At 33.1% G+C, this 10,514-nt stretch overlaps 2 protein-coding genes across 2 annotated transcripts; one reads left to right on the forward strand and one right to left on the reverse strand.

Annotated features, from left to right (window-relative positions):
• Positions 1-59: 59 nt before the first annotated feature.
• On the reverse strand, positions 60-7,956 carry Ter94 (transitional endoplasmic reticulum ATPase TER94). Its single transcript, XM_076431682.1, has 13 exons — positions 7,795-7,956; positions 5,569-5,928; positions 4,714-4,906; positions 4,401-4,635; positions 4,193-4,326; positions 3,654-3,902; positions 3,405-3,569; positions 2,978-3,100; positions 2,694-2,906; positions 2,307-2,615; positions 1,928-2,089; positions 1,264-1,418; positions 60-1,010 (listed from the first exon to the last, which is right to left on the reverse strand). Exons 1-13 carry the CDS (start codon positions 7,809-7,811, stop codon positions 920-922), a joined length of 2,406 nt encoding a protein of 801 aa, XP_076287797.1. The 5' UTR covers positions 7,812-7,956; the 3' UTR covers positions 60-919.
• A 649-nt stretch (positions 7,957-8,605) lies between these two features.
• Positions 8,606-10,448, forward strand: LOC143213164 (leptin receptor gene-related protein). Its single transcript, XM_076432777.1, has 5 exons — positions 8,606-9,137; positions 9,219-9,293; positions 9,382-9,583; positions 9,899-10,040; positions 10,117-10,448. Exons 2-4 carry the CDS (start codon positions 9,253-9,255, stop codon positions 9,998-10,000), a joined length of 345 nt encoding a protein of 114 aa, XP_076288892.1. The 5' UTR covers positions 8,606-9,137; positions 9,219-9,252; the 3' UTR covers positions 10,001-10,040; positions 10,117-10,448.
• Positions 10,449-10,514: the final 66 nt, after the last annotated feature.

A 10,514-nucleotide genomic window follows, 5' to 3' on the forward strand; every position in this document is an offset into this window, starting at 1 on the left:
TCTGAAAAAGAAAACGTCCGACATCTTCACGACGATTCTGAATAATGCGAAAGAATGTGTGATTTTAACAGTTTATTTCTAAAATGAAAGGTTTCAAAAGATTCTTTGGTAATTTGTAAGTAAATTTACTACTACAAGCAGACTGCAAATTCATCAATACACATCACCAGTTCCAACAATTTCACTGACATTGCATAAACTCCCACGTTACTGTAATCTCAGAGTGTGAACAATAAAATGTAATTATAGAATCCAGAGGCAACGTAACAAAAGGGTCTATCTCTACATTGAATTTTATATGACACTGTTAAGAGATGATCTGGAATTACACTTTGCTTGTGTGGATGAGAAAGCGAATAGAAACGATTCTAAATTTCTATATGATTCTATGCAGCATGTAGAACGAGATGATGTATCTTATCAGGGCAGTTCGTATTACAACCGTTGATCAATTGTACATGCAAATAAATCACAAACCGTATCTTCACTGAGAGAATTATTATTCGACTTCCAAACGCTATATGTATCTTTTATTACATTTAAAATATCAAACATATATAAATAACAGTGGAATGTATTTAAATAATTTTAATATTTTTAAAAAATGCTTTATTCCGTATTTTATTCGTTCAATATCAGTCTCGGACGTAGCCGAACTCGGAAAATTGCTTATGAAAATTTTTATTTTTATCTTACCTCGTTTAAAATCTGCCCCAATCTTATTGAATCGTATAAAAAATGCATGCGAGTACATAGAATGTCAATTCGAGATAGAGAATTCCGTTCTCACAGTTTTCGGTTTCTTAAAATTCGTTTCTGCGAAATTTCTGTTCGTAAACGCAAAGTGTTTTTCTATAAAACAGAAACAGGCCCTTTTGTCGTATGCTCGCTGTAATGAGGTACAAAGAGACACGAAGACTTAGCTATAAAGATCATCGTCACCGTCATCTTGGAAGGTAGGATCACCTTGCGTTGTATCTTGAGTACCGCTTGCTCCGCTTTGTGGAAATCTGATAAAATATAAACACCATATGAGTTTCCGAAGAAATAGTAAAAAGAACTACAAAATAGAGATGACAATCTCGTAAATGAAACATGTGAGTGACCAAAAAATTCATTGTCTACCATAATACGATCAAGAAACGTGTGATTCCTTGTTCAATAAGAAATAGTTGCGATTGTTTAACGTTACTGTTCGAAATCGAATATTTCATATGCAATGATCTAACATTACCTGCGTTTACATAGAAATCTTTGTCGTACCTGAAATTAGTTCCGAATCCACGCGACTGCTGAAGCGTTTGTGCAAACATTTCATATTTTCGAATATCGTTATCGGACACTGAACGTCGAGCAAACCTCATCGCTTCCTCAAAGTGTGCTCTGGTTATTTCTGGCACAGGATCATCTTCGTCCATCTAATATAACACATGAAATTATCTAAATAGGTATTTACGGTAGGCATAGCACCGCAAAAGAATTAATAAACATTTTTCGATTCCGCGAGCTCCTACGTCATAGTTCATTTATCGTCTGTATTGTAGGTTTTACTAATATTCGACTGTAACACGTTTAAAATTGTTGGTCTTAAATATATACAGTGACTCCCACTAATATTCGGACACTCTTAGAAAGATGATAACTTTTTCAGAACAATTGGTTTGCTACATAAAGAGAAAACAATTTTTTGGAAAGAAATTGCAAGTTGTCGGGATTGCAGAGAAAATTCTAAAAGCGTTGAATTTTCTATATGAGATTGTAAACACGGAAAATGCGAAAATATCCCAAAAACTAGTAGTGTGATAGTGTAATTCTAGGATAATGTCTACTACAAAACATTTAGATCAACGACAGATACATTCTCTAGTCGCGCATACATTTAATGTGATTTGCATAAAGCGTATGATATTAGATAGTCTATACTTACATCCATAGATGCGGATGGATTGTTGGCACGTTCCTTTTCCCTTCGAATTTCAGTTTCAATACTTTGCCTTATAGCGAGCTTACAAGCACGTTGACAAATTTCTGTTATATCAGCACCCGAAAAACCATGTGTTACCTTAGCTATATAGCTTAGCTCTACATCCTGTAACATGATTATTAATATTTAAGCTATTCTTTAAAAAAAAAAACAGCAAGTAATTGATCAAATTAGCGGATCTAGTATAATATACAGGATGTTTCGTTTATCTAATATCTCGTGACGCACTGAAGTTACGAAAAAAGATTTAAGTAAGCTCAATAAACTAGTTGCTTTGTGAATGAAGTTGATAATCATATGTATATTAATCAATATTCCTTACCTTAGCTACGGGCGATTTTCGGAGATTAGCTCTGAAAATGGCTTCACGCGATTTCTCATCTGGTAATGGTATATAAATCAACTGGTCTAATCTACCAGGTCGTAAAATAGCAGGATCAATAATATCAGGTCGATTAGTAGCTCCTATGATGAATACATTCTTTTTCGCTCCCATTCCATCCATCTCAGTTAAGATTTGATTTATCACGCGGTCTGCTGCACCACCGGCATCTCCTACTGTGCCACCTCGAGATTTTGCGATAGAATCAAGTTCATCGAAGAATAATACGCAAGGAGCTGCTGATCTCGCCTAGAAAATTTCAATCCGATCATGCCAGATTCTTGCGATTTATATACGCATGTTGTACAATGTATGGAAATGACTTACTTTATCGAAAACATCCCTGACATTGGCTTCAGATTCGCCGAACCACATAGTTAACAATTCTGGTCCTTTTACAGAAATAAAATTTGCTTGACATTCATTGGCTATGGCTTTAGCCAATAAAGTTTTACCACAACCAGGGGGTCCATAAAACAACACCCCTCGCGATGGCTGCATGCCAAACTTGAGGAATTTTTCAGGATGTTCAACTGGATACTGTAAGATGTAAAATTTAATTAATAATGACACACTTCAATGTATGAATATAGTAATAAGTGATTTCTTACCTGTACCAATTCCTGTAATTCCATTTTAACGTTTTTCAAACCACCAATATCGTCCCAAGTAACATTTGGAACCTCCACGATGGTTTCTCGTAAAGCACTTGGACTGCTCTTAGTCATCGCGTACTGAATTATACGTAAAACAGGTATAACAAACAATAGCCATTACTTATGGAAATGAATGTGCCTTATCTTACAACTAGACTGCGGATCTTTATGCAAAATAAAACTGTTCTGCATCGATTGTGGGAAGCAGGAATAAAATGAAAATCGATTTCATTACTTAATGGCTTTGTTTTGTTAAAAACAACATCACAATATTCTGAAATGTTTCTAATCCTTTACTGTTTTATATTTCACCCAGCCAATTTCTTCATAAATGCATAAAGATCCACAGTCTAGTTATAACATTCGAGTATATGGCACTGACCTTGAAATTATCCATAGTAACGGCAAGAGAAGACAAAACTTCAGCATCTATATGATCATCTTCTAAATCAATAAGGTCCATTTTTTCACGAATTTGTTGCAATGCTGCTTCGGAGCATAATGAAGCTAAATCAGCTCCGACATGACCATGAGTTTCTGATGCGATCTATAAGGAAATATTAATTGATCGAATAAGACTAACTAATTCGTTAAGACGAACGGTTTTAATAGTTTCGAAAATTCTGTAAACCTCTTCTAATTCGACGTCATCAGCAAGCTTCATGTTTTTCGTATGAATTCTTAAAATCTCTAAGCGACCAGTAGCATCGGGTATTCCAATATCAATTTCTTTATCGAAACGCCCGAAACGACGTAATGCTGCGTCAATGCTGTTAGGACGATTGGTGGCAGCCATTACAATGACATGAGAACTTTGTTTCATGCCGTCCATTAAAGTGAGCAGTTGTGACACTATACGTCTCTCTACCTCTCCGTGTGTCTAAAAGTGAATAGAACGACAAATATATGCTTAGTTTCGAATTCAACTTTATTAACGCTAGATTAACGGGACCCGTCAAAATGACGGATTCTAATATTCTTAATTTGCGATTACTAAGATTGTAAAGATGCTTCCCAGAGGAATTATTTACCAAATTTATTTATTATTGGAAAAATGGCCAAAAATTTGAACAGACACACATTCTCGTTATGTTTATAAAATAATGCGAAATAGTTATTCCTAGAGCTCCGTAAACCTATTGTTAAGTTCAATTTTATTAAGCTTCATACCTTTTCTCGTTTCGGGGCGATCGCATCGAGTTCATCGATGAAAATAATAGCTGGTGAATTTTTCTCAGCTTCCTCGAACGCTTTCCTTAAATTACTTTCAGATTCTCCGGCAAGTTTGCTCATTATTTCAGGACCTTTTGATATAATATATAATATAATACAATAAATACATTTTCCAACCAACATGTTCTTCTCGAAATGAACGTACCATTAATAAGGAAAAAGAATGCGCCTGTTTCATTTGCCACAGCACGTGCGATGAGCGTTTTTCCTGTACCAGGTGGCCCATATAAGAGAATACCGCGGGGTGGTTTAACACCGATAGCTTTGAACAAAGACGGATGTCGCAATGGTAACTCTACCATTTCCTTAATTTGAGCTAACTGTTTGCGAACTCCACCGATATCATCGTAACCCACTGCATTCAATGCTTCTTCTTCTTCCTACAAAGTACAAGGCCATACATTATTATAAAAATCTGAGGGTAATTAATTGGCTCTTAAAAAGTAATGTTTACCAACCTCTCTTTTTATCGGATCACCTTCGCAATGAATAACTGTGTCCGGAGCAACAATACAGAATGGCCCAGGATCTGTTTCTACAACTTTAAATTCTATGGCTCGCATGCCACCACGTACAATGAAATTGTCATCTTTATTAATAGGACGATATGCTTCCAAAAAGTATGGCTTCAAATATATTTCGAACAAATTTCTACAACAGAACAGACGTTTCTATATGAATTATATCTCTATTTAATTCATCATTTAAACTTGAATTAATGAAACGAATAATAATATTTAACGCAAACATCTGTCTACTCTGCGTAATTAAGAAATAACAGGATAATTATCTTTATTAATAGGGCGATATGCTTTCAAAAATAAAATCAATCTTGTCATTTCTTTAGAAGGGAACATGTACCAGTTACAGCTTGTCAAATCTAGCTGTGCGGCTGAATGTCCCCCGCAATGGTAAATAGGCAAAACCACGCAATGATGGTGAACTGATCGTCACCTGTCAAACGATGCACGTGGCGACAGTTCAGTTAAAAAGTAAAGTGACACAAGTGTATTCACACAAACATATAAACAGTTGTTTTGTATGTTTACTGCTGTAAGAAATAATGGACAGTACGCACTTTTGACGAGGTGTGTACCTTACCGTTCATACATTGCATTCATCTCTCGTCAAGTGCGGTCTTTGTTTTTGTCTGCACATTTCTAAGTTTTGGTCAACCGCGCAGCTAGATTTGACAAGCTGTACTTAAGGCTCAGTAGGTTTAGTGTTAAAATAGTTCCGACCGCAAAGAGTTAAGATAAAACCGCGAAATGTTAATGTAAGAATTTATTATATTAAGAGCATCTCTCATTTACCCTGTAAGACCAGTAATGGTATCATCTAATGGCAGTACGTGAATACGTTTCCCGTATTTCACTTCTGGACACGCATGTACGGAAACAACATCGCTTAAGCGTACTCGTAAGTTGTTTCTAATCACACGATTCATACGAATCTTTTCATCAGGACAAGTATCGTCAGAAAGTACAATGCATACGGTTTCTTTACGCCGTTTGCCTTTCAGTAGCACTGTATCTCCTCTGAACAATTGCAGTTCATCCATCTTTGCTTGAGATAGAGCCACAACAGAATTATCATCTGCGATCGCTTCATCGACTAATAATCTGTTCGGCTTATCCTTCTTTCGAAGGATTGCTGTTGCCAAATCCTCACCGCTGTAACAATGAAACGTTTATCATTCTAATGAAAACAAGCAACGACTGTACAGAGATATGAAAAGAAGTCGTAGAAAATTGTAAATGGCATTGTGCGAATACTCCAGATTTTATGCATTTATAACAAAAATGAGCAAATGCAATTTAAAATAGTGAAAATATTAAAAGACTTTAAAAGAGTATTGATATATTATTTTCACCGCATTAAAATTATTAATGGAGAATGTAAATTTATATTCAGCTCCTGCGTCACGAAATCGATGCACAAACTTTTTATTTTGCATAAACATCCGGAGTCTAGTAATCATGCTTGTCGAACTATTACTATGAATAATAATATTGAGAAAATTATATTTTTTTATACGTCCGTTGAAAAGTATGATAAAATAATAGTGAAAAATTAAGTTCGTACACTAATCGAAAAGTGTATGGAATTATATTTCGTTTACGTTTCTTATAAAATTCAATAATTTATTGAATAATGTTGTTTTCTTCTTACTGTTTCATTATGATCTACAACTGTATATTTTTCAAAACCACAGTATTAAACATAAATAAATAAATACTTTTTTTCTATTCATTTCAGTTGCATAATTTTTACAACCTACTTAGAGGCGAATGAATATATTTATTTACATGTACACAATTGTTAAGACAAATGGTATAGTATGGTACAATGCTCCTTAAGTTTAAACATGTTCTTTGTTTAGTTAATGTTTACCATCGGACCATGAAACATTGAATTATTTTTTGATATTTTACATGATCAAATTGCACTATAAAATAAATCCAGTATTTGTGCAAATATAATGTATAAATTAATTTTCATCAACATAAGATATTTGATACCGGCTAAAAGTTTGGAATCACTGTGTAAATTCAGAGAAACAGAAGAAAACTGAATGCCTTTAGAACAACCAAGGAAGATGTTCTTTTTACCAATAAATGCGTATTTTTCTTCAAATTGCTCTTTCATTGAAAAAACCGCCTTTATTTTTAATAACAGCCTGACATATTCAGGGCATCCTGGCAATTAGTTTTTCAAATGTTTCTAATTTGATTATTTTTCCATGCTTCTTGTAGAAGTTGCCAAAGATGTCCCTGGATGTATAAACTTTATACAAGAGCATTATGAACATAAGAAAATGCTGAAATCTGATTGAAAATATTATTCAACTAGTTAATATTTGATATTATAACGATAGATCATTTGAAAATTTATCGATATATTCGATTTTTACAAAAATCAGCAAGTGATTCCAAACTTTTGGCCAGCAGTGAATGTTCGCTGTGCTTACAAGCTGCAAAAATGTTTTCTAACAGTTAGCCATTCCTAAAATTAATCCATCGCGAATAATCGGAACAGTTTTAATCGGCGATCCGGTTTGATTAGTACAATAAAACGTAAATGCATACACAGTTTACGATCCAGTACATGGAATATCTGCGTCGCATAGATTTTATGTTCGTTTAAGTACGTTCTAAGATGAAAAATAATCATAATCTAAAGAGTACATCGTTAAGATCCTTCTAAAATTTCCTTGTCATGTCTAACGTAGTGTTCGGCCATGATCAGTCGGCTCGCGAAAATGATAAGCGAGATTCGTGTCATTGTACCGTGCAGATTCGTTAAACATCTGCCCGATAGAATAGGATGGATTTTATAGAATAAAATTCCGATGACAGTAGATATTTTTCAGAAGAATCTACGAAAGGACGCGTTGCGTCGACATGATGACATCGTACAATTGGAAGCCAGCATGGATGCATTGTATTTGCATACTTCGATTTTCACAGTTTTAAGTAATAGAATGAACTGTTCTAACTACTCTGAAGCTCGGAATTGAATTTTTTTCGTTTACTTACCTCTTCTGTTCACCCATATTATTTATTTGACTTGAATGCAAAAGAAAGTGTACACGCAATGATCACAACTCAATATCGCACCACGTACGAGTCAGCGACACTCAACACTTACAGTCGACCCAATGAACATCCCTCATTTAAACTTTCATGGCTCGCATTGGACTCTCCGTTGTCGAATCAGAACCTCAAGGCGAGCTCGCAACGATATTTTTCATTTTTATTTCTTGCAAGCCTTATAATTTAGACAGTATTTTAAAATTCTTCTATTAATGTAGTTACTGTTTTAAACTGCACAAATCCGCTGTCTATCTCATAATGGTATTTTTCAGAATCTATTTGATAATTTGATTATTTATCTACAAAATTTTGAATCGGGTTTATTCTTTTTTTTATGAAACGTTTTATACGTTTGTATACATAATATCATAAATACATACCATACCTGTATACATAATATCATAAATATAAGTATAATACCATAAATTATTGTAAATTATTATTGTATGAATAACTTTAATTTGTTCACCTTTCTTACATGACGAAAACACTTTGTTCGTGGTTGTGATTGTTCATCTTTTAGTATAATTTTACGTTCCATGATGATATATCGTTTTAATAATTAATGCTGCGTTCATAATTAGTTAATGCTGCGTTCATTAGAAAACGCTTTTACGTTTTCAAGTGTACGAGGCTTTAGATGCTTACGTCATAAACGTTCTGAAAGTGTAAATTCGATATCACGAACTTCGATATTCGTACTTGTCAAATTGGTCTATGATGGCTGGGATTAAAGGTCATAAGTTTGATCATTTAAATTCACAAATATTAGTTTTATACCGTGTAAATAAATGATTCTGTTAGTAGAGCTCATTGCAGCTCATTGTAACAATACAATTAGGTTAATACGTTGAAACATAACCTTGCGGTTTTTGTTGTTATTGATGAAAACGTTCTGTATATAAACAATGCGTACTTATCATTTGTTTTAGAGCATTGTTATCCAATTATTTATTTTTAGAACCCATTCTTTTATTCTCAAAATCGTTCGAAGAAAATTATACCGTAAAGCTTTTTCAGTTGTCAAAAATAAGTAGTTGTTTGTGCATAAAATGCAATCAGTGTTTTCGAAATCGTGTGTATTTTAACAATTCTTCAAACGCTATATGACGAATTTAAGGTTGTGTGATAAAACATGAATTTATTATAAAATTTCATAGAATACAAATTATTCGTAATTCTAAATTGATTTACACGTATAAGTATATATGTGTATTGTGTATGTGTATATATATATATATAAAATTTTTTTTTCATGTCTTTAACGATTTTCATTTATAAACAGCGTAAGTACTTTAAAACAATTTCTGTAATTTATTATATCGTTTATGTATACATGTAAGTTATAGAGAAAAAGTTTTTTATAGATTAGTACTTTTGGCATTCACTGGATCTATTGGTATGACATTTGTCATACTGGGCTGTGCACTACCGCAATATAAGTAAGTAGTATAGTCATCGTGCAAAATATTTTTTTATAATAATATTTCTGTCTATGGTCAATGAATTTTCACGATATGTTATCTCTAGCGTCTGGTGGCCATTTTTTGTTGTATTATTCTATGTGTTGGCACCAATACCGACTATAGTGGTACGTCGACGTGAAGAATACGATAATGGAATGACTAATAATTCAGGTTTGGAACTGGCTATATTCATCACTATGGGATTTTTTATATCATCCTTTGCTCTTCCTATTGTATTGGCAAGATCTCCAGCTAGTGGTCCAGTGGTACATTTAAATTATGTATTTTTTTTTATTCAATCACATTGTGTTATGATATTACATTACTTTACAAGAATTTCAATTTAATGAGATTACAGTCGAACCTCGATAACTCGAGTTTCAATGGACGAACTGAAATCTTCGAGTTATCTAAAATTCGACTTACAGGGAATTTGTAGAAGAGTTCATAATTTGCTGATTGTAATAGTCAGGAATTTGAATAATAAGAAATTTTCGACTTAAAGAGGTTCGAGTTATCGAGGTTCGACTGTATATGTATAATATTTAATAACGAGAGTTAGTAAAACTGTGTACTTTCAGATTCAATGGGGTGCTTGTTACTTGACTTTAGCAGCTAATATTGTTGTGTATTTAACTCTATTCGGATTTTTCTCAATCTTCGAACAGGAAGATACATGGTGAAAAGTTGTACTCGATTGTACTTATTTATTAATTTTACACGGTAATATTTTCAATAATTTTGTTAACGAGATCGATCACTTTTCTGTTGTACATATATGTCGTTTAAACACTTCCAGATTTTTTACGAGGCGAAAGGAAGGACATGAAGCATATACTGTAACAACTAACAGTGATGCATTAATTCTAAGACTATCCAAAATTTATAATATACTATTTATATGAGATAAATATTAGTATAAGCTGTTTATATTATAGTCAATATGCTACTATGCGGTGATTAAAGTTACAATTTTTAATTGCATAGAGTTTCCTATAAACTCCTTTAATAAAATTCGAAGCACAAAATACATATAGTATATAAAAGATAAATGATAATAAAATTATAATCAATTATTTTAAAATATAAAACAATGGTTCTAGCACAATATGCTAGAATGTTCATTCAAAACCATGGAAAATTATTTCGATGATATCTCGTTAACTATTAGATTTATAATATACGAAGGTCAATACT

This window comes from Lasioglossum baleicum, chromosome 10 (genome assembly GCF_051020765.1).
Source record: "Lasioglossum baleicum chromosome 10, iyLasBale1, whole genome shotgun sequence".
Classification (NCBI taxonomy): Eukaryota; Metazoa; Arthropoda; class Insecta; order Hymenoptera; family Halictidae; genus Lasioglossum; species Lasioglossum baleicum.